Source organism: Pholis gunnellus (assembly GCF_910591455.1).
Source record: "Pholis gunnellus genome assembly, chromosome: 4".
In the NCBI taxonomy this organism is placed as follows: Eukaryota; Metazoa; Chordata; class Actinopteri; order Perciformes; family Pholidae; genus Pholis; species Pholis gunnellus.
In genome coordinates, this window is record NC_136530.1 from 2,958,897 (window position 1) to 2,982,478 (window position 23,582).

General features: G+C 44.1%; 1 protein-coding gene across 4 annotated transcripts in view; it reads right to left on the minus strand.

Annotated features, from left to right (window-relative positions):
• Nucleotides 1-23,582, minus strand: part of usp24 (ubiquitin specific peptidase 24) — a 38,914-nt gene that overhangs the window by 3,316 nt on the left and 12,016 nt on the right. The window contains exons 16-65 of one of the 4 annotated variants that reach the window (XM_079157695.1): nt 23,084-23,176; nt 22,165-22,272; nt 21,915-22,064; nt 21,215-21,346; nt 20,562-20,673; nt 20,390-20,466; nt 20,164-20,304; nt 19,515-19,568; nt 19,306-19,421; nt 19,074-19,140; nt 18,063-18,173; nt 17,867-17,965; nt 17,501-17,674; nt 17,319-17,404; nt 16,570-16,678; nt 16,197-16,343; nt 16,000-16,097; nt 15,341-15,436; nt 14,970-15,189; nt 14,704-14,866; nt 14,019-14,180; nt 13,810-13,880; nt 13,327-13,487; nt 13,190-13,251; nt 12,865-13,056; nt 12,071-12,185; nt 11,813-11,957; nt 11,564-11,683; nt 11,343-11,468; nt 9,845-9,943; nt 9,661-9,743; nt 9,428-9,569; nt 9,226-9,345; nt 8,898-9,112; nt 7,523-7,647; nt 7,034-7,175; nt 6,060-6,210; nt 5,860-5,955; nt 5,120-5,223; nt 4,642-4,755; nt 3,410-3,617; nt 3,219-3,308; nt 2,967-3,069; nt 2,757-2,875; nt 2,482-2,595; nt 2,324-2,389; nt 2,168-2,234; nt 1,308-1,386; nt 928-1,003; nt 60-146 (exon numbers count right to left, since the gene is read on the minus strand). In XM_079157695.1, coding sequence (XP_079013821.1) covers nt 60-146; nt 928-1,003; nt 1,308-1,386; nt 2,168-2,234; nt 2,324-2,389; nt 2,482-2,595; nt 2,757-2,875; nt 2,967-3,069; nt 3,219-3,308; nt 3,410-3,617; nt 4,642-4,755; nt 5,120-5,223; nt 5,860-5,955; nt 6,060-6,210; nt 7,034-7,175; nt 7,523-7,647; nt 8,898-9,112; nt 9,226-9,345; nt 9,428-9,569; nt 9,661-9,743; nt 9,845-9,943; nt 11,343-11,468; nt 11,564-11,683; nt 11,813-11,957; nt 12,071-12,185; nt 12,865-13,056; nt 13,190-13,251; nt 13,327-13,487; nt 13,810-13,880; nt 14,019-14,180; nt 14,704-14,866; nt 14,970-15,189; nt 15,341-15,436; nt 16,000-16,097; nt 16,197-16,343; nt 16,570-16,678; nt 17,319-17,404; nt 17,501-17,674; nt 17,867-17,965; nt 18,063-18,173; nt 19,074-19,140; nt 19,306-19,421; nt 19,515-19,568; nt 20,164-20,304; nt 20,390-20,466; nt 20,562-20,673; nt 21,215-21,346; nt 21,915-22,064; nt 22,165-22,272; nt 23,084-23,176 — 5,907 coding nt within the window. Of the gene's footprint in view, nt 1-59; nt 147-927; nt 1,004-1,307; nt 1,387-2,167; nt 2,235-2,323; nt 2,390-2,481; nt 2,596-2,756; nt 2,876-2,966; nt 3,070-3,218; nt 3,309-3,409; nt 3,618-4,641; nt 4,756-5,119; nt 5,224-5,859; nt 5,956-6,059; nt 6,211-7,033; nt 7,176-7,522; nt 7,648-8,897; nt 9,113-9,225; nt 9,346-9,427; nt 9,570-9,660; nt 9,744-9,844; nt 9,944-11,342; nt 11,469-11,563; nt 11,684-11,812; nt 11,958-12,070; nt 12,186-12,864; nt 13,057-13,189; nt 13,252-13,326; nt 13,488-13,809; nt 13,881-14,018; nt 14,181-14,703; nt 14,867-14,969; nt 15,190-15,340; nt 15,437-15,999; nt 16,098-16,196; nt 16,344-16,569; nt 16,679-17,318; nt 17,405-17,500; nt 17,675-17,866; nt 17,966-18,062; nt 18,174-19,073; nt 19,141-19,287; nt 19,422-19,514; nt 19,569-20,163; nt 20,305-20,389; nt 20,467-20,561; nt 20,674-21,214; nt 21,347-21,914; nt 22,065-22,164; nt 22,273-23,083; nt 23,177-23,582 lie in introns of all 4 variants that reach the window. The other 3 variants (XM_079157694.1, XM_079157697.1, XM_079157696.1) reach the window with 3 other exon arrangements.

The window sequence follows — 23,582 nt, forward strand, 5'->3', positions numbered from 1 at the left end:
TGGAGGAACTACAGGGGGTCGTATCATGTATTACTGTGTGTGTGTGTGTGTGTGTGTACCTGTGCAGAGATAGTACGCTGGAAGGTTTTGTTGGTGGATGTCTCATTGGAGACGTTGCTCTGTGGAGTCCAGTAATGTTCAGTCATCTGAGGGCAGAGAGAATATGATGCAAAAATGTCATTTCCTTTTGCTAATTTATTGCTCTGAAAAACAAGTGTGGAGATCTGAGCGACAGAATCCCGTTGAGCTAACTCAGTAGCACAAAGAGATCTGTAGAGAAGCACATTTTCAAGTCTAACGAGGTGAATTAAGAGATTATTCCGACCAAACCAGAGCTGCTGATTGTTGGAACTGTGGAAAGACGGGGTGAATTGGGTGAATTTTGTTTTGTTTCAGTCAATGAGTTAACAAAGAAGTTAAGCTAGTCTAGGAAACAGGTTGAAACAGTTATGTGTAGACTGTTAAAACGGTTAGTTCAATTTAAATACAAACTTCTAAAATTGTTAAAATTCATGTATAAATTGTTAAAATAGTTTGTTAAAAGTCATGTATTAACTGATACAATAGTTATAACATAATGTATAAACTGTTACAATAGTTATAAAGTAATGTATAAACTGTTATAATAGGTAAGAGTAATAAATAAAATGTTAAAAAATGTTGAAAGTCATGCATCAACTGTTAAAATAGTTAAAAGTCGTCCATAAATTGTGAAAAAGGTTAAAAGTCATGGATAAATAGATGAGTCAGATATAAAGGGTTGAAATTGTGAACCACTGGTCTCCAGATTTGAGATTTTGTTGTATGTTATTTGTGATCTGTCTCTCCCCTCGTTTCATGTCAGCCGTCTACCGTCACTCTCCAAGTCAAAGAACACCGAAAAACTAAACACATTCGATGTGACGGCTCGGCCATTTAGAAGCTTGCCTTTTTTTGCAGCCACTGTACTGCCCAGCTCCAGTGGCCGGACAAGTCCTTGAAGTAATCTTTGGCTGGAGCACACCTGGTGGGAGAAAGAAAGGAAGGGTTAGGGGTATTGTCGCCCAGTTTATCTGTCAAATAAATCCTGAAAGTATCACAATTACTACTCCTGGACTACTCTTATGCTACATCCGCACATTTCAAACAAAAACGATCTCCGTCCACACGGCGTTTCAGCATCGTTTTCTAATTGATCTCCGTCCATACTAACACGCCTGAAAACAAATATCACGTGACTCTTCACGTACACTGGGCATGCGGGTGGGTGTCGATGTAAACAGGAAGTAGATTGGTTGCTTAGTTAAAAAACACTCAGATGAACTCACTTCTGGGCTAACGTGACCAGGAACTTTACACACTGGTAGCAGCGCCTGCTGTCCACGTTGTTGCTCTGGTGCATCAAAGCTGAAAAGAAAAAGCCCTCCGTTAGATTTTTACACATTTAATAAATACATTTCATTCCAGAGATGCACCGATATGCAGATTTTCTTTCAATGAACCAGTTTGCAAAGTACCCTTTTGAAATACAAGTGCTACAGTATTATGTTGAAGTCCTCCACAGACTCAATACGTAATATACAAGATGATGCAAGCGAGGGCAACGAGGCGGCAACCTCCGGTTCCGCCGACTGAAGTCAAAGCTTCATGTCTTAAAACTGCATTCTCTCTAATGTCCAGCAGGGGGCGACTCCTCTGGTTGTATAGAAGTCTATGAGAAAATGGCTCTACTTCTCTCTTGATTTATTACCTCAGTAAACATTGTAAACATGAGTTTATGGTCTCAATCTCTAGTTTCAAGTCTTCTTCACTACAGCATGATGTTCATTTAGTAAATGATGGTCCATTTAGAGTCAAACAGACCATAAAGCAGGGGATGCTTTAGGGGCGGGGCTACTGTGATTGACAGGTCGCTGCCTCTACCATTGCCGTACACGGCGTCTCTACGTCACTCCTTCACATTCTAAATATGGTAACTTCAGTTCATCAGTTGCGAAAAAGAGAGACAATGTCCTCCTTTAATGCAGGTTCAGACAAAAGTGGATCAGATTTGTCCAAAAGACGGTCCGTTTAGTCCAAGAACAGACGTGAAGACAGGCTCACTTCACCCAGCCTGATGCGTCTCTAGCCGGCTGTGACATTTACGGCGGAAAAAAATCGATCAAAACAACAACAAAAGTACTCGTACCTAAAAGGCCTTTCTCCGACTCAAAAGCATACTTGAGTCTCTGTGTCTGCAGAGGGTCCTCCATTACCTGAAAGATTTAACCGATGTCAGAAACTCATCACAACAGCAGTCGTATCTTACAAAGCGAGCGATCAAAAAGGTGAGGAGTGAACTCACGAGGAGCTCCTGCAGCATCTGAAAGATGTTCTTCAGTTCATGAGGTGGAGCCGTCTCCAGCTGGGTCTACGAGACACAAAAGGATTCAGAGGATTTTAGACTCATTATTGGCAAATTGTCTGACAGGTATTTTTAAATTTATTATTATTTATTTTTACCTTGAGCAGCTGCAGCACACCCAGGGAGAAGGGCTCGTTACAGTACGAAGAATAGGTCACCATTTCTATCAGGAGCGACAGGGGACCCGACAACTCCCGCATGGCAAACATCACCTGCAAATATCCACCATGAAAAACATCAGGCAAAGAGGTTCTGAGCCTTTTCCACACAGTCGACTCTTTTATAACCCTGAATGTCAAGAACTGTACGTCTGGATTGATCCCACAGTTCAATAGAGTCTGATGCATCTTGTGAGCGGCGCTTTTAATGTCACCTCTAGAAGGTAAGGCTGTCCCTCTGGAGTGAAGAGTGAGGCCAGGATGTCGGCGTGGAGGGGGAGGAGCAGGGTGGAGGCCGGAACGCAGCTCACACGCAGCTTAAACCCTCCTGGAGCTACGCGGGAAATACATTTAAAAAAAACGATCAGACTTGAGAGCTGGATCGTACACAAAAGACGTCAACTCTGAAACCTGCAGCGTCTCACCCTGCGTCCGCTGGGGGTTGAGGTCAGAGTGGAGAGTGATGAGGGCCAGAGTGTTGTGGAGGTGGAGGAACTCCCGAGCCTGAGCTGGACTCCACCGCCGGTTCTGTGGAGACACAACGGAGGAAACGATTAGTAATATGAGGGGGGGGAAAAAAATCATATGCATTTGTCATTCTTGCATCTTGAATCGGCAATTTGTCTACTTTTTAAATCCTGAACAGAAAAGTTCAGGGGTCAAAGTGAAGGCTCTACCTGGTTGTTTTGCCTGTTGGGTCCCAACAGGAAGATGAGCATCCGGCGATAAGCCGAGTGTTTCAACAGCAGCTGACAAGGACCGCATCCCTGAGAAAGACCAGAAGGACCAAACACATTCAACTCAACGCTTTGCACACTAAAGAGAGCAGAAAGGTCTAAATCCACGCATTTAGCTGACGGTTTCTTACCCTCTGAGCAAAGTTACTGAAGAGGCCGAAGTACTGCGCGCAGTTTTTCACATTCTCAGGAACGTCTTTGTCCAACAGGGAGAGCAGCGTGTCCGTCAGGTTGTCCACTCCCGGGTCTCCGAAGTGAAGCGCGCTCTCCAGAGTCCTCTCGAGGATGGACGCCACCACCACCCTCACCTCCCTCACACTGCACTCCAACAGACAGACCCTGAGCAGACAGAACGAGAATCAATATCTGTGGAGTCTTTTCCTTTTATATGCACGGTATTCCTGACTTTCCCCATCTACACTGTTATGTATTTGTATTATATTAATATATATTGTACAAGTTACTCATCATTTTATGCTTCTGATATCCTCTTTAGAAATCAAACAATAGAGAATTTAGCAACAAAACAGCAATAAAGTAGAAAAGATTCAATCAGAAACAATCAGCGAATATGAAATAAAGGTAATATGCTAAAAAGTTTAATTATAAAGATAAAATACAGATAAAATAAGTAGTAAATTGTGGTAATATAGTAGTGTTTTATTGCACATTAAACTCACGTTTCTGAGTATTATCGGAAAAAAACGAACTGACTTGAAGCCTAAATAAACTCTTCTATCTAACGGATCTGTTGGAGACACGGAGGAAGACAAGAAGTCTAAAACAACGTTTGTGTGAGAAACTACATTTGCTGTCTTTGGCCTTGAGACACAGCTGAGTGGGAAGCTTCTTATCTGGTCCCTTTGAGAAGAAGGCGTGTGATGAGATAACCAATCACGTCTCAAGGACTTCAGACCAGAACACAGAGCCGAGCAAGACGACAACTCTCCCGAAACACTTATGTGTCAAACACCGTCCCTAACTTACTGTCCGACTAAAGATTTTTGGAAACATTTTGTTGAGCAGGTGGACAGAAAACGGCACTTTGTTTCACTTCGTCCACCAAACAAATGCTCCAAAAGAACCGTTTGTGTATAAATTGTGTTCGCTTGAATTCTACAAGAAAACTTATTCTTATGTGAACAAAGTATCCAAAAAACAGAGAAAAGTCTTGTTTAATTGAGGTAAAGAGGATCCGCGTTTTAACAAATGGAGGTATTTTTCTTTCTGTCATTTGCATAACAAATGATCTGTTCTGTATATTCAATAAACCGCTCTCTTGCGCCGGCACAGTATGCGTCACAGACATGTAATCATGAACACACTGTACATGATGAATCGGGTCTGCGGGCGAAGCACTGACCTGGTGCTCTCTCGCCCCTCTGGTCCGACCAGGTACTGCACCATCCACTGGCACGCCTCGCAGCTCTTAGACAGCAGCACCTCCACCGTGGCCATCCACTCCTCCGTGTCCACCCTGCAGGAGACACAGACGAGCGCTGCGTTCATGTGGTGTCGTGAACAATCGGGGGAAAAATGTGTTCCAGACTGAGAGAAAAAACGCCTTTAAGTCTGAACCAGAACTCTGGAAGAATCTGCTAGGTGATTTTAGGGAATAAATGCTCTTTGTTGTATACAAATAATGTTTTAAACATTTAAGCCTCCATGTTGTTTTGACTCAAAGCTCATGAACGCGCCGAAGTCAGAAGAACAACGTCCCAGCTCTGGAATCGTCCGAGGAGCCCGTGAATGCACCACGAACAGAGGTAGAACACTGATGCCCGTGATGAGGGACGTTCACTGTCGACAGGATGTGTGTGTGTGTGTGTGTGTGTACGTACCGGAGTTTCTTTTTGGTGTGCAGGTAGGTGTGAAAGAGGAAGTGGATAGCCAGCTGAAGACTCTCTTTGGCCATAGGCTGGTAGTCTTGGTGCTTCAGCTTCGTCTGTAACACACACACACACACACACACACATTAAAGCCACCGGTCACTGCCACTTTGTTTCCATGATGATGTAGTCGTGATGTAGTTTAATTATATTGCTGTAATCGATCTCCCCGGTAGTCCCAGTGTGTTGCTTTCATCACACGTCACCACTCACAATGTCTGAATGATCGACATGCGTTTATGTGATCAAAGTGAGAGAACGACGGGCGTTAATGACGGGGAAAAAGGTCCAAAAGAATATATTAGAATAAATATTATAAGGATAAAATAGTGCTTTTGAAACTGAACATGTAAACAAGTGACGGATTGAGTGAAAAGATGCTGCAGCTACTTCAAAAAGTACTGTTCAAAAAAGGAAATCGTAAAATAAATATGAAGATTTCTGCTTCTAGAAAACAAATCTGGGAGATTTTATTAATCTATCACAGTCTGTCACCATCTATCCCTGAATGAGGCCAATGGCTCACCAGTGTAAGTATATTTACAGGATTATGAACGGGGCATCTGTGGCAACATTCCTGGAAATAGTAGCTAATAATAGCTTCCTGCTGTACCGAGGGACATCCTACCAGTAAACAAAAGAAGTGGACTCTTTACCACACTGTCAGAAACACAAACAGTAGAAGCACATACTGCATTGACGGAGGCCAGGGAGAGGGTGAAGTTGAAGTAGTCGCTGTTGTAGACGTCTCTGTTCCTCATGAACTTGAGATTCTCGTCTCTCACCATCTGATGGAAACACAAACGGAGACGTTTTCCTGCGTTAACGGATGTGTTACGCTCGCCGTGGTGACCTTCTTCCTCCTCCTCGTCACCTCCCGACTCCTCTTTACCTGATAGATGCTGGCGGGCATCTTCTCCACAAAGAGGCCCTTCTTCTCTCCCTTGCGGACCAGGCGGGTGAGGAGGGTGAGGCGGTCGTTGTTGGCCCTCGGGGGCCGAGGGGAGGACTGAGGGGAAACGTCGGGAGAGGACGGAGCAGACCTGGGAAACAAATAGAGACGCGTGTTTACTGATGAAAGGGTTCATGGGGACGATCCTAAATACAGATTGTGACAGCAGCCATGTTTCCATTGAACTTTACAGCGAATTTTCAGCAGAAATCTTGAAAATTTGAAATTTTGAAATTTTCTTTTTGAAAATGTCGCATTTTAGGAACGTCTGTAATCTGCCAGTAAACAGTAGAAGAAGAAGTAGAGCCTTGGCCGATCCACGAGAGACAAATGGAGAGACGTCTTCATGGATTCGTGTCAATAAGGAAAGTTATAATTGTTCTCATGTCAGTCGGCATTGTTCATGTTTCATGTTGTCCGTAGACAAAGACGATATTAATAAATATCCGGGGAGACGGCGACAGCAGAAATCTATTCAGCAGAAGATGCTTTCATAATGTATTTAGAGCATCAACCTCAAGCAACGTAAACACTTTCTTTCTTTTGCAAAAATTGAGGATGTTTTGTAGAATTTTCCTGTTTTCTGCGATACGTCAAAATGTGCATCTGTGAGTGGAAATAAAACGATTGTTCCATGTTGAATTGTTTTTCTCCAAACATGAATCACATTTAAAAGGAGTGTTTAATAGCTGCAATGTTTCATGATGCTTCTATCCAGTTTAATCAATTAAACTGGTTCTAAATACAACATCAGACCAGCGTTACTGCCATGAACTAAGACAAATAAAAACTAAACTTTAAACCTCTCATCAGTCAGGAGATAGACGACCCACAGCTCTATAATACTGCAGCGTGAAATCGTCTGATGCGTTATAAATGACCCGATAAGAACGTTTACGAGCAGGTTCACTCACAGGGTCAGGTCCTCGGCCTCCTGCCTCATGATGCTGACTCTGCTCTTTTTGGGCAGCACGGGCGAGTTCTGGTCGCTGATCTTCTGATAGAACAACATGTAGGCGTTCCAGTACCTCCTCCGCACGTCGGGGTAAGGATTGGCTACACACACACACACACACACACACACACACACACACATAAATCAAGGTGACGGAGTGTTTGCATGAGGAAACCGTATGTGTGCAGATTTCACATATTTCTTAAACTTGAAATGTGGTCAAAACTTTGGTTTAAAACCAACTGACTGCGGTAGCCCCGGACCGGCCTGTCTTGTAATACCACTTGTACCTCTAGAGGCGATAGTGAGTCATGAAAATGAATATTCATGAATGTTTCAGATGTCATTTCTAACAAGCTGATTATTCTTACGTCTTAACTAAAACATGTCTGAGTGGGATCTTCATGTTTTTGTGACATAGATGTCAGAGTTTCTGCATGCTGCTTACATTGGTCGTAAACTTTGGGACGGTACTCTCCACCAAAGCACTCGTACTCCAGAGTTTCGTCGTTCATGTCGAACTCCTCCACCACGTTGTCGTTGAACTTGTACCAACGTCCCCGAGCGCTGCCGCTAAGAGACGAGGACGAACAGAGATGGAGGAAACCGTCACATTAGATTCAGATTCATCACAATTTGCTGATTCAGAACCGGAAACTTCCAACACATGCTGGAATGAGTAAATCAACAATAACATAAAACTCAAGAAAGGCTTACATACTACAACATGCACACAATGCTCTGACTTTTTGCATTCAGGGCAAAAAATAAGTATTTCTCCCACAAGACTTCTGCTTTACTAAACAGTTTACAGTGAAGCCTGACATGACATGTGGTAGAGCCATGTGTGCACACCTGGTGCACATGTGTGCACACCTGGTCCACATACTGCAGTACAGGGTGAGGTCAGCTGACCCGACATCAACGACAACAGACTTCAGAATGTGTCAGAGTTTCTGTAAAGAGAACACTGTCTTTGTCGCGGTATTAAGCGGGTTTAGGATATTAGCGCCTGTGGTCTCTTTACGTTTCCACTTCTCCAGCGAGCGATCCTGCCTTCCAGAGCCAGACATCTGGAGACGCTTACAGACTAAAACCAGGACGGCCCACACAGAGTCTGATGCTGCCCCAAGGAGCTCCTCAGAAACCCGCCTGGAAAACTAAAGCAGCAGATTAATGTGCTGCACTAATCACTAGTTATGTGACTCTATGTGTCGAAGGTTGAACGGGAGCCGGAAAATACGATCGGGGAACTTTGCAGCACGAAACTCTGACGAGCAAATGAAACAATCAATGAGTTTGATTTTTCAGAGAATCAGTTCTCATAACTAACACATATTTATTAATTTTCAGAATTTGAATCCTTTAAATGCCAATTACTTCACATAATGCAGCAGTTATTTTTAATGGGAAAATAATTACATTTTTCGCTCTATGATAAATGCTAAAAGACAATTTTTCCACAGTCTGGGCTATGTCAATGATTAGCAACAACATTAATATTTATGCATTGCATCAAACTAAATAATACAGCAGCAATAACTAAAGTGAAATAGTGTGTATTCGCCCCATAACACAAACATGAGAAAATAGCTCAATCTGGTGGGAAAACATAATTGTGAAGCCGGGGCAACGCTTGTGGTTTTAATGGGTTTCAATGGGGACATTTTTGTCCTCAAAGTTCTGAGCATCTCTGTTTTGGCTACACAGTTTAACATAGATGTGTAAAGTGTAACTTAAGCTTAAGTCTTAAGACCTCACTCTCTTGCCAAATTTATCCCATAACCAAAATGGTTGAACAATCCGAAAAGCACGCCTCTTACCGTCTATCTTTAATGAAGGAGTAATAGTGACCGGCGTGGGCCTGGCCACTGTGGACGACGACTCCCACGAGTTCGTAGTTCTCCGAGATCGTGACTTTCTTCCTGGGCGATCCTCCCGAGGTCCCGTCGCCTCGCCCCTCGCCGCCCTCACCGCTGCAGTCCTGACGGGCCATTCCAGAGACGGTGTAGGGCTCCATGTTCAACACCCAGGGGAACTGTGCACCGACGACAACAACAGAGTCAACGTAAATCACAATCCTGGCATTTGAGAAAGTGTATCGCGGTGACTACAGATTGGCATTTTTTGGGGATGAGAAACACGTCGTACCCGGATCTGTTCGTCATATTTGATGGAGCGTCCGCTCTCCCAGTCGAAGCCGAAGCGCATGAGGTGAATGCAGAGGACGCTGGGCAGGGATTTGATGCACGTCCTCTTCACGGTGGTTCTCTGTGCGGATGAAGGGACGTACACATGAGCAAGGCGCGACATCAGTGCGGCAGAATGAAAGCACGCAGAGCGATTTACACACCTTGTCCTTGCACTTCTCACAGTAGTAGGCGTTGCTGCCCTCCAGCACCTCTCCCCTCACAAACTGGTCCAAGGAGATCTCCAAGCTTTGGCAGGAGGTCACTCCGAGGTTCAACGCCATGAAGGTTTCTTCACGCTCGTACCTGTTTGACAACAAACAAAAAGACGAAAGGTCAAACATCAGCTGTGATGAGTCTCAAACTGGAAGCACCAGTCTTGAATATTCTCGCTCACCGGTGAGGACAGTCTTTACAAATCTTCTGGTCTGAGAAGATTCCCTGAAACGTGTTTTTGAAGATCTGTTCCCGACCCATTTTCTGTTTGGAGAGTCTCATCGTTAGTAAAAGATCATCACAACCAATCGGCTTAGAGAGGAACGTATCTTTTGCTTTTTGTTCTTCTTGTAATGGGTCCTTACCTTGAGATGTTCGTCAAGCTGATCCACCAGACTGGTGAAGAACTCATACGCATCCTGCTGCTCTCTTACATACAACTCCTTGTTCCACATCTTGAAGATCTGCAGCAGACGGAACACATTTGCACATAAATAATAGCTAGTGGGGGGGGGGGGGGGGTAAGAATAAGAATAAGAAAAAGAATAAGAATATGTAAGAATCAAAATTCTTATCTTCTAAGATTATGAATCAATTCCCAACTTCCCAAAAATAACATTTTCCTACAAATGAACTGCTCCTGATGGCCAGTAATCCTACCAGGCAAAGCTGTGTGACGGCACTATTGTGGGATTTGTTGAGAAATAACATAAAATACACATTTTTAAGTGTCATTTTGTGTAGATTTTATTTCTGAACTTGGCAAGTTTCTCAGAAACAGAAATCGTCTAACCGACCAATAATATTGAGGTCAGGCAGCATCTTTCTTTCTTAATAACTTGTTATTCTAAAAGTCACTGAGAATTGAGAAATAATAAAACCTTTTTCTGTATATTTGTGCAAGTTCAACAAAAATAAATGTTACCTTAGCATTTGTGTGTTAACATTAATGCAATCCGTAGATATAACTTTTTTTAAACTTAATGATCTTATACACACACTTTACTCCATCATAACAAAGACTTTCACCTTTAATTGTTCTGTAATAAACTAACTGAAGATAAATCTTCACAGCAAGAAGAAACCTGAAGGTAACAACCTGCTCAGAGACTCAGAGTTCAGGGATTTCTTCGATGTTTCAGACAATGACAGCATCATTAGAGAGGCGGTGGAGTGTTTGTGAGTGTGTGGCGCAGACCTTTTAGTCGTAATGTGCAGCACAACAAACCCAATGACACTGGCAATTTGTCTCAAAACGACTTTTAACTCATCATTATGAAGTAAATGCTGCTTGCACGATGTAATCGCTACAGAATAATGACCCCGTGTGGATTGGTTCCCTATCAGCCTTGCTTTCAGGTCACATGCGGTTCTGTCTTCCACTGGCAAAATCTCCGGGAAAACGACGGCTCCTTTTACAGAACAAAAGAGGCGCGTCAACCATTGCGCCACTCAAACAGGAAGACGATGGAGCCTTTGTTTTCGGCAGCTTTCCCCCGGTTACCAAAGAGCATCGATGCACCGAAGTAACTTTGGAAAACAAAATGCAGTTTTTGTGTCTGCAGCAGAGAGGGAGACGCTGCTAAGAGGCAAAAGAGCCGAGGACTGTGATTACTCTGAGAAGCATCGGGAATGATTGAATTAAATGTATTTTAATAAATATCGAGTTTCTTCCAGAATAAGTCACCAAATGCGTCGCTAGTAGTCGACTCTTGAGGTCTTTGCAACAGCGGAACCAACAATACCGCTTGGAAACACGAGGAGGGGAAAAGTTGTCTATTGCCACTTTAACAAACACACTTGTGCAGCAACATTTGAAGTTGAAAGGTTGCGTTCAGAACAACATGCTGAGCGGTCCGTTACCTTCCAGAAGTTCTCGGGTATGTAGTACTGCAGTTTGCTCTCCATCAGGTGGCCGAACAAAGACTGGACCTGGTAGAAGACGCTCTCCTCCGGCTGGTCCGTGTCGTCCTCGATGGACAGGAAAGCCTTCAAACCAAAACACACACACACACATACTCGCTGATACCGGATGACTCTGTGAATGCAGAAGGTGAACGGCACATGAGACGACTGGTGCGTACCTCTGGGAGGCCGGGCTGCATGTAGAGCTGCTGAAACACAGCGTTCATGTAACACGTGGCTCCGCCGTTCTTCAACCCAACGAAGCCTGAGACGGACCGGCTCTCTACGGGGGGAAGGTACTGAGAGACACACACACACACACACACACACACACACACACACACACACACACGGTTTGATTCACATTTAAACTACCGTCCAACCCACAAACATTAGAGCACAAAATGTGATTTCAATGAGTGTCTTACATCGAACTCCTTGCAGAGGGAAGAGTCGGACTGGTGGTGCATGGACATGAGCTCTCTGGTGATCAGCCGGAGGTTGGCCAGAGAGCTGTCTGCGAGCATCACCAGCACCTCGTAGGCCGCCAGCCGGCTGCTGGCTGTGCTGCACCTGAAAACACACCACGACACAGCGTGAACGTAGTAGCATAAACGATGTTTGAAATGGTCCAATGCACAGTAAGGAAAGATTGAATGTAAGGGAGAGGGACTAACGTGTCGTACTTTGGGTGGAAGTCGTGGCTGGGGGCCGGGGAGGGCGTCGGGTTGGAACTGTTGATGATGATGCGAGACGCTCGGAACAGGAAGTCGTCCAACAACTGCTGGATCAGAGAGGCACCTGGAGAAAAGAGTTACACGTCCTCACATTACAGTCTAGAGAGTAACAGGATACACGGAAGGTGATCACATACGTCATCACATTACCGACGGGGATTATTAGCAGGTTTAATATTTTTAAAGAACGTGCAAATGCGCACATATTAGAAAACTTCTCCACACGAGTCTCACACAATGGCCCATAAAAAACGCTTTCACCCAGAAAATGTGATTGTAATGCAGGATGGTTTGAGCATTTTCCAGTTCATCGAGATTATTCTTTTTGCCCGAAAGGCATCACAGCGTGAAAAGACTGTTAATAGGAAATAGGATAGAATTTCCGGTTCAGCGAACATAATACAGGACACACCGGGTCACTTTAAATGAATTAAGATGGGTGCTGGTGCTGCTGCTCCACGTTCAAAATACGGCCAAAAAGGTCGGGTCCTTGGATGATGACAGCGTTTTATCTAAGATTGTTTTACTCTCTTCGTTTAGTTTATTCCATTCACTTTATATCATGAATGTGGTGTTTTTAAAACGTAAATAAAGATTATTACTATAATTATTTGCCTATTTGGTATTGAGGTAATCCAAAAGCAGGGGAGAGTAATTAAGTTGTGTTACTTTAATATCGCGTCATCTCCCTTAACTTCCTAAACTGGTTGAATGGCTGCGATGCGTTTCCCCCGCGCGCTCACCGAGATGCTCCTTATCGTTGCCGCAGAGGGAGAGCAAGGTCTTGATGAGCCGGAGGTGTCCGGCCAGGAGGATGTTGTCCGCCTCGCTGGTCTCCATCTCAGAGCTCCAACTGGGCTCAAAGTTGTCGAGCCAAGAGATCTCGTCCTCCAGCATCGTGGCTGCGCTGACTTTTAACACCTCCATCTCCGACGCTGGAGGAGGCGAAGAGAGAGAATACAAAAAAACCCAAAACAGACTTTAATATCTATTAACTCAATTCCTACATCTGGGACAATTCTTCACATCTAGGTGTTGATAAAAGTGACTGTAAAGGAGGAATCTTACTGGTCAGGTCGTCCAGAAGCTGACATCTTAGGTCAAAGTACTCGGTGCATTGAGACAGCAACCTGAGAGGAAAAGCATCATCAACACCAGACCTCTGCTAAAGTTTCAAGACATGCGTGTCTCTTTTTCTGAAGTACCTCTGGTTGACCCCTCTCATGATGGAGGTCGGACTCCATAACGGCAGCTGGGCAGTGAGGACGACTGAGATGAGGAACAAGTTGGGTTTCTGGACTTCGGCGAAGGCCGACGTGTCCGTCTGGCTCAGAGTGTAGAGCTGATCACAAGCTACCCGGCGGATCTGAAGAGAGGATGGATGGATTGGGGATGGATTTCTACTGTGATGTTAACACTCTGAACACCAACAACCGCTGGCTGGACTGAAAAAAGCATGTTTTCCTTAATCAACTGCCAAAACTACACCGTTTATCACAGCCAGAAGCTGTGTTATACTGCACACAAGACATGTTTGAGTTCTCTCTGCTTCTAGACATGATTGTTCTGTTTCCATAGAGGTGCAGGACTTATATAATGCAGTAAAAAAACCAGGCCACAGAGAGCAAAATGTGACGGTAGTAAAAAAATGAGTTCAGAGGGTTAAACAAAAAGAGGTTGTTGTTTACCTCTCCGCTGGGAGATCCCAGCAGAACATCAATGATGAAATCGTTGACGGAGGGAAGGTTGTAAAAAGAACCTGAGGCGAGAGAAACCAACCACAGGGTTTAATTGCATGGTAGAAGTCTGCACCAGTATCAGCTGCAGTGTCATTACATAGAGGCCTAGTGTGCAGTCATTATCGTAAGTGGTGCGTTTGCTCCTGCATGAGTCTTACACAGCTGCTGGCAGCGGAGCTGCAGACAGGTGACCAGCAGCGACAGAGCCTCTCGGGCGATGATGGTATCTTTGACAGAAACACACTGCTGTCTCACACATATCCCAGCATGCAACGCTGTCGGCGTGGTCTCCCCCTCACTGCTGGAGCTGCAGTTACTCCCTGCAAAAGGAAAAAAAAAAAAAAAACACATTTGATCTACTTTCGTTTATTTAGCTTTTGTTTTGTGGCAACGGAAATGCTTCGACAATGAGCTGTTGGCAACAAAAGCGCAGATGAGGAATGAAGTTGTGCAGCATAATCACCTACACCCACGGACTGTAAGCAGCTGATCAGCTGATGTGTTCAAACAGACGTTAAACTCAAGGACTTTAAAGCACATCTTTTTAATCTCCAACGGCTTGGAAGGAAACAAATAAGGACGAAAAGTCCTAACTTCTCAATAAAAAAACATGTTCTTTATCTAGAACATTACAAGCGACCAGGCGGCTTTATAACTATATAGTAGATATAAGAATCTAGTTTTTTTGGAGCTTTGGGGAGCTCTGATTGACAGACTAGTGGTTCATTCTCAGCTAAAGGTAAATAGGAGAATGCTGAATATTATTAGGGGCTATTATCAAGGTATTGAAGCACCTCTGAACGCTGCCACAATAACATGGAAAGTGTGTGTTTCCCGTGTCACCTGTGCTGCTGACTCTGGTGCGGACCCCCTGAGGCAGAAGGGAGCTGTGGGTCTCTCTGATTGGCTGCGGGCTGCCAACCAGATCCAACCGGCCTGCTGCAGCCGCCCAGGTCAGACGCATGAAACAGGCCACAGTGGAGGTAAAGTCGCCCACCTCCATGGTCTGGAAAAGAGGACGTTGTACGTTTAAAAAAAACAATAATAATCTGGGCGCTGACTGGACGGTGGGTTTCGTCATGGAAATAGTGTGTGTGTGTGTGTTTTACCTGAATAGCTACGCGGGCAGCCGGGACGATCTCCTCGACTCGGATGGAGGAGCGCTCGGACAGAGACATCTGTCTGTAGGACGACTTCTCCGGAGTTCCGCAGAGAGACAGCTGTCGTCCGGCTCGTCCGGCGTTACGAAACGGACGAGACGACAGCGCCTCGTCCCTGATGACGTCATCGTCCAGCGCTGAAGGCATGCTCTGGCCGACCAGAAGAAACCTGCAAAACACCAACAATTGAGTATGAAGTCTAACCAGAATATCAACCCCTTAGAATGTGTGTGTGTGTGTGTGTGTGTGTGTGTGTGTGTGTGTGTGTGTGTGTGTGTGTGTGTGTGTGTGTGTGTGTGTGTGTGTGCGGCATTCTGCACCTGGCCAGCTGAAGGCAGATTGAGTAGACTCCTTGTCTGGTCTCGTAGTCCACCTCTGATGGGATGGAATCTCTCTGCATAACATTCACCACCAGACTGCAGAGGAAACACAGACATACTACAGTTGAGTGCTGTGTTGAATGTTTGTTTGTATTTTTACATTCAAAGCTTCTATTGAGGTTTTCAAACGAAGCATTGAATGTCCATCATACTATTTATGACGTCATTGACGAGTTTTCTGACCGCAGGGAAGATGTTGTTTTTGAAAGGCTTGACGCCAAAAAGTAGATTATTTTATTTGATCAAACATTTATCTACTAGAAGAACTTGGAGAGGCCGCACAAAAAAAAGTTGAGCGCTCTGAAAAAAAAGAGGCTGACTGTAGCGCTTTATCTACATACGTGCTGCCACACAGAAAACAACACTATATTTACACCACTAATATAAGATTAGGGTCGTCTAATCTTTATCTGCAAGTGTGAAATGCCAGGTTTAAACAGAAGGAATAGATTTAAATGTCAACGTTACAAATGAAGCTTCATAATATTCAGTACAGCCCGACTACAGAACTAAAAGTACAAACTTTGGATAAAAGCCTACGAAGCAAAGCAAACACCCGACAGTGACTCTTCTCTCACAGGTGTGCTGTTCTCTGTTACCTGAGGCCTCCTGCTTTAAGGAAGTTCTCACAGAAGGACTTGCTGCTGGTTTTCGCCATCTCATCGTCCGACGTGGGCATGAGCTTTGAACTCAACACCTGACACACGGAGAGAAGAAGAAGAAGAAGGAGTAGTCAAAGTCACCAATGGAAAACGATGTATTGCGTTGACTGATGTGTGTTCACATGTGCGCGTACCTCCAGGTTGTACAGCACTCTGAAGGTGGACATGCCCGGGGCCGAGGACCTGAAGAGGGACTCCAAGATGGACGCCGCACTGGGCTGGTGCTGCTGCTTGGAGGACATAGACGGAGAACGAGAGCCTGTACCCTGGAACAGTGTCTTCTGTGGAAAAGAGAACAAAGAGAGTTTAGAAAACAATAGAGACAGATGAGAGAGAGAATGTGTGAACCACACAGAGATGGCTCAGGACGTAGATAGACTCATTACAACACAATTACTGAGAACAAAAAATGCTAAATAATTAAAAAGCTAGAGAATGGAGAGCTCCAACGTTCAGGCACGGAAGTTCCCACGTGACCTGAACGCGTCGCTGACGGCTCTGACGTACCTGGTGGCTCCAGACGCTGGATTCTTTGGGAACAAAGTTGTCGAGAGCGTCCTGCACTTCTGGATCTGTTGGAATCAGCAGCAGCAGCTTCCTCACGCGGAGGGTGATCCTGGAGAAAACAATATGCTGAATGAGGATATGTAGTCCTTACTTTGTTGTTGACAACAAAGTGTACGTAAAGCCCCTTTACCATGAGACAAGAAACCCACAAACACCCGCTAATATCTGGCTTCTGTCTTTAGTGGGAAAGGTTACAAACGACTCTGCAGTCGTCACAGTATTTATCTGCTCCAGAGATAGAAACACGAGAGCCGGGTGGACATGCTCATGCTCATCTATTTTCTGTCTTGATGCTGCTGTATGCGGCGCCCGTAAGTGAATACATAATAAACAAAATCAACAGGGATTTGGACAATTGTTATAATTAAGATGTGCAAAACATCCAATTAATACGCTCTCCTCGAAGCCACCAGACTCCAATCAGACAACATTTTAACTCGCTGATCATCAAAACACACTTCATTCAAACTCGACAGAACCAAAATAAAACCGTCTCTTTAAGTCTTTTCAACGTTCCAACAATCACAAACTCTGGTTTGAGAGTTTGAAAGACAGACTGAATATTAAAAGACCTAAAAAAAACCTTTTCCCTGCTTTCCGGCGTCTGCTCAACGTTCAATTCGTGTTTAAAAAAACCTGAATATATACGCTCATTTTGATGGAAAAGGGGTTTAACTGTACTCTCTTACCGGGTTTCATCGAGGTTAGCCAGCTGGTAAAGCATCTCAAACACGTTACACACCAAAGCCATCACCACACCGGGCAGAGACTTCTCCTAAAGACAGAAACACAGACGCAGTGTGTCGTCAGAATGGATGTTAGTATGCCGGCAGTCATCTTTCAGTGCGCGGTCATGTCGGCGTCATGCTACCTGCTCCAAGGCGTAGGCAGAGTTGAAGACGGCGGAGCTGGAGCTGCTGGAGGCCGAGGCCGAGGACTCGGAGCTGCCGGAGGGAGTGCCGGTGCCCGAGCTCTTCACGGTCAGGGTCTGCTCGTCGCTGAAGCCGAGCTGGGAGAGCAGCTTCTGGTCCCGGTTCATGGTCATCTGAAAATACGGTGGAGGGAGCAGAGAGGGGGCGGAGTGAGGGGCGGTTCTGTGCATTGGTTTGTAGTTTGTAACACATGATTAACGGAGGAGTGAAACACTTTGATGAGGGAGGGACGCGTACAATCTTATTGTTTCAAAACAAAAGAGCAACAAGAGTTCCCCGTCACTTACTGAGTAATCCACACTTACCACACTGTCATTGGCAAAGATCTGGACATTATCCACCGGACAGCTCAAGTGCTCGGATATCTTCCACCGGATGCTTCCTATTGTCTCATTACTGTGGGTCTGCAGGACACAGAGAACAAGGGTTATTTCCTCTGTGGATGTAACTCCACGTGATGACGGGTTTATCACAGGTGCACTAGGAAATGTGTTACCATACCTCTAAGGTGAAAGTGTCTTTGGTTGACTCGTAGGTGATGTGGAGAGTGACGGGGTGTCCGTTGAACGAGGCCCCGTGAGGTAGAATAGTGCGAGGAACCGAGTACAAATCCTACACGGGGAAAAAATATATATCAAAAATAAAAACCCACAAAATAATCGACCGTTCATTCAAGGCTCTACCTTCAGTGTCTATGACTGTGTGTTGTTCCTCATGTACTACGAACATGTTAACTGTCAAAATGATAACGAGTCCATTAATCCTCATGAATCACTTTCAATACGTTGATCTGACGTCTGCGTCAAAACACGACATATAAAATGATCCACGTTCACAGAGTTAGATCTTTTAACCAACATTAGTACTGATCATAAATAAGAAATATTCAATTTATTTACATAAAACAAAAAAACACATTTTAATTATTTTATATCTGCTAAATGTTAGAGGGACACAAATGTCCATTTCCTAAAACCATACATTTAATTTATTTTTTAATTTTCATTGAGTCAAATCTTTTCATCAACATCAGACCTTATCACTAAAAAATATTCATTAATTTTAAGAATTTTAACCCTTCAAATGCCAGTTTGTTTACATCATACGACAACTTTTAAATCAGGACTGAAGACTATTCTGTTTAAGGACGGACCTTCCTTTTATTCAATCATTTATAACTTTATTTCTCCGTCTTATTCTATTTCAGCTTGCTTGTATTTTCTATTCTCTTGGATGTTAACGGCTGTTTTTTAAATTGAAGTTAAAAGTCCTTTTATAAAGTTATATTTCTGTCTTCTGGTGTTTTATGTGAAGTGCTTCGAATTGCCTCGTTGCTGAAATGTGCTACATAAATAAAGTTGCCTTCAGGGTCAGAGCGTCTGTGTTTTGACTAAACAGTTTATTATAAAACTTATTACAGGAAGCGGTAAAATAAAAATATACACCCATGGTTAAATGTATGGCAGACGCATTAACACAGACAAAACAAGGTGTAACGTGAAGAAGACCTACCTCTATAGTGATGACGTAGCGTTCAGCCAGTAGCAGCAGTCTTTCGATTATCACCAGCTTAGTGGATCTACAGATGAAAACACACAGAAGAGTTTCAACATGACGGAAAGACAAAGCGTTTCTACACGTGTGTGTGTGTGTGTGTTTTAGTACTTGTACTTTTTTTAGTGACTACGAAAACGTGTTTTAATAGGTTTAGTAACTATGTTCTTACCCAAACCCCCCTCTGTACCTGGATGGTGACTGTACAGACGTGGCCACCGTCGGCATGGCGGTGGCAGTCAGCATCTTGGTGGCCCTCGTGACAGCGTGGGTCAAAGTCGGGCCCCCGAGGGCCGAGCTGGCTGCCTGAGAGCAACGGAGACACAAATGAGTGTTCGGGGCTGTTTGATGTTCACAAATCTCTCCTTTGAAGTAAACACATTCCGCTCCTCTTCTTACCTCCAGTCGCTTGTAACAATCAGCGATGAACTTCTTGTGCAAAGACACAGAATCCTGTAAGGAGGTGAAAATCATTTAATACGCGGTTCACTCTGGAATAACTCAATCAAATACAGTATTTGTTCTTTTCTTGTGAACAGAACTACTTACAAGAAAATACTCCCATGAATCACTTTATTCAGAATATTTAAAAACAAGATGGCAGCCTCTTAAAGGGACAGTGTTCAGATTTAGGTCATGCGAGTGTTCACTACTACTGAAACTGTTCACTAAAACAGTGATTTTACACAACACGGGAGGTGCTGCATCCATCGGGTAGTTTGTGAGCCTTTGGTGATTACAAACTCACACAATAACGCAAACAAATAAACCGATAGAGGCAGAAACTCTGCGTGAGGTAAAATGACTTTGAAGAGAGCAAAGCTAACGGCTTCAGTTCCCCGTTAGAAAGCTCTGTCTAACCCCTCACCTTATAGACAGCGTGCACACAAACTGATTTAGTTTTAGGCGTCTACAATACGTCCACAGCGGTACATTGCTTTGCTCCCGTGCTGCTCTGTTTCTCCAAACTCCATCTACTGAAGTCAAACACTGACTGCTAGACGAGTGAGCCACAGGGAAATGTGCACACACACACACACACACTGACCTTCTTCATCTTGGGATTGAGGTTGGTGTAGCTATATGTGATAATGAGCTGGATCGCCTCGTTGGCTATCTCTTCATCAGGGGTTTCCATGGCGATGCGCCAGATAAAATCCATCCCTGCCAGGTCAAGGCGCTCCACACACTGAAATCAGAACACGTCGCACATCAAATACAAACGCAATCAAGGCGTGTTTCACCTTTATAAAAACGCGTGAGCGAGGACTGACCAGCTGCGTTCCCTGGCGTTTGAGGCGATGGTCGCACAGATTGACGTTCTCAAAGAAGGTCTTAAACAGGTTGAAACCTGGGGAAACGAATAAGAACATGTTGCATCACATGCATGACAATGACGGGCTGTAACGCTGTTGACGGGGCATCTCTTTGAAGAGTCTCTCTCACCGTTCATGGTGATCTCGTAGGGCTCCAGCTTCAGGATCTTCTCCTTGAAGAGCTGCTGCTGAACGTCACTCTCAAGGTCGTGTTGTCCTTTAGTGAACCACTCGAAACACGACTGCACACATAGAAACACATGTTTATTGGACTGAATCTCTCAGTGGGTAATCTGAATATAATCTATTTCCCTCTGGTTGAAAAAGAAGCAGCTGTAGCAGTCGCTGCTTTTAGTTTTACACTGATTAACTCACGACAGTTCACCCTGAAATCAACAACACATATTCTTCCTCTTACCTGTAGAGCTGTTTTTATAAACTAGATTGTTTTGGTGTGAGGTGCCGATTGTTGCACATATCGGCCGTAGAGATGTCCGACTTCTCTCTAATATAATGGAACTAGAATGCACTCGGCTTTGAAAGACTAAACAGCAAAGTGTCATTCCTGAACTGGTTATTGCTGATAATCCACGGTCCTTGTTGGGAGCAGTTTCATGTAGATTGATAGCGATTCATTGAGAAACTACAGGTAAGAGGAAGAATATGTACCGTTGATTTTTGGGTGAACTGTTCCTTTAATGACTTCTAATGCAAAACTCACAAGAAGCCAGTAAAAATTACATTCAAAGTTCATTTTTTTCATTTGCATAACTGTCTTCGTACCTCACGGTCGAGCTCACAGACGTCCGGCCCCGAAACCAGACACTCCCACAGCTCCTTGGCCCTGTTCCAGACCAGGTAGAGGCTGGCCTCCTGCAGGAAGAAGGCCAGGAAGCGCAGGTGGCTGTCCAGATACTGAAGAGATTAAGAAACACACATGTCATCATGACCCTCAAAACACACACACACACACACACACACACACACACACACACACACACACACACACACACACACACACACACACACACACACACACACACACACACACACACACACACACACACACACACACACACACACACACACACACACACACACGCTGAGCTGCTCCAAGTTTGATTACTTCCTCTGAAAACATTCCAGCTCAGATACAATTAGGCCTCAGACGACATTACTCATCATCAATGTCACTGCTCATGAATTGTACTATAAATCATTTGCAATATAGTTCCATATAAGAGTAAGGATGATCAGAAAATTACACCGAGATAAAATTATAAAACAAAACTGACTTAAACTGATAGAGATTCTTTTAGGAGTCTAAAATACGTCCACAGCAGAACATTACTTTGCTCCCGTGCTGGTTCTATAAACATATACTGTAGTAGAACCCTGACTGTGGAGGAGAACCTCACACAAAAAGTCCACATTGTCCCTTAACTAGGAAACGCGCTGATGAGACACCGGGAGGTGGACAAACCTCCTGGTAGGTGTACCGTCCGTCCACCAGAGTGGAGCCCGAGAGGCCGTTATTTCCCGCGGCGGTCACAGCCAGTCGATGGCAGCACACGAGGGATCCCGTGATCAGCTTCACGATCTCAAAGTTCTTCTTCAAGTCCTGGATGATGCTCTGTGGGGTTAAAAAGGAAGGTAGCGGTTATCACGGCAACATTGCACAGGCCGTATAATGGATTTTTGCCGATGCATTTTAGCTCGTGCGTTTGTGTTACCTTGTCTTGTTTCTGATAGGTCTGCTTGATGAAAGAACGGGTGATCTCATGCAGCTGACGGAGAGCAGGAACAACCCAGACCGCCTGAGGACTGCTCTGCTGAGAAGCCTGTTCACACACACACACACACACACACACACACACGATAATGATATCCGTTAAAGCAGAATGAGCACACAATCGCGTGCTAATCAGATTTTGTAATTAGATTGCTTTTGTCATCACAGACCCACTAATTTTTGCAGTTGTGTAAACACGAGAAAGGAAAACCAGAGCCCGGGATGTCAAACATTGGATCAAGACTTTGACTGTTTAAAGGAGAGTTCAGGTGGTTTTAAATGTGTTTGTATGAGGTTCTTCTCCACAGTCTGTGTTTCACTACAGTAGATGTTTGGAGAAGCAGCAAAGTAAGGTACTGCTGTGGAGAACCTCGTACAGACACACTACAGAACATCACAACTATCCTGTTAAAAATATGCTGAAGATGAAGTTTGTCCTCCAAATCAAATATCAAAACATGTTCTTTTATAAATCCGAGGCTCTGATTAGATTCCTCTCTGCGTGAGTAGATGTGCTTGCACTTTCACCAAAGCTGACCATTCATCCAGCAGCTAGAATCACTCATTTAATGCCTCCCAGGACCCGATCAACACCGCTGTGTAACCGCTGTGTAACCATTAGTCAGTGCCAACGAAGCCCTCAGTGAAGCAAGCAGCAGATTCACACACACACACACACACACACACACACACACACACCTGGTTTAACTACCTCTCTCGTTACAATCAAGTGTGAAATTATCAACCGGTGACCAGTGAAACCCCCTTTTGTGGTCAAGCACCTTCCTCCACGATTGGTTGGTGAAATTGGACACAGATTGTTCATTGGAAGTATGAATGATACAGGCTGGTTCTCTTACTTTGAACACAGAGTTAGCTTTCTTCTTGCCCCAAGTGCCAGTAAGAAATGAGCTTTGAGTGTCGCTGCCTTTACAGTCCTCCTGAGTGTGAGTCTAGAAACATACATTTCATTTGAGGGGCAGTTTGACTCTAAACACAGTTTACTTCTTTTTCCTGGATGTAAATATAAAAACACACACATTCCTTCCACAGGCGTTCACTCATTTCTGTCCTTAATAATAAATAAATCAAGACTACTTTGTAACGCTTCACTTCAAGCCACCCTATTCATTAATAAGCAATGAACTAACATTTAAATAAATGGTTTATAACACACTATCATGTAGTCGTCATCACGTAAAAGGATGTCTTTTAAGTGTTTATTAATGAGTATTTGACGACAATGACACCGTCTCCTCTGAAGACATATTTTACATTATTACAACCGTTTTACTATATTGTTATTTATAGGTGACAACAAGAGGAGTTTACGTAAAGTATATATATATATATATATAT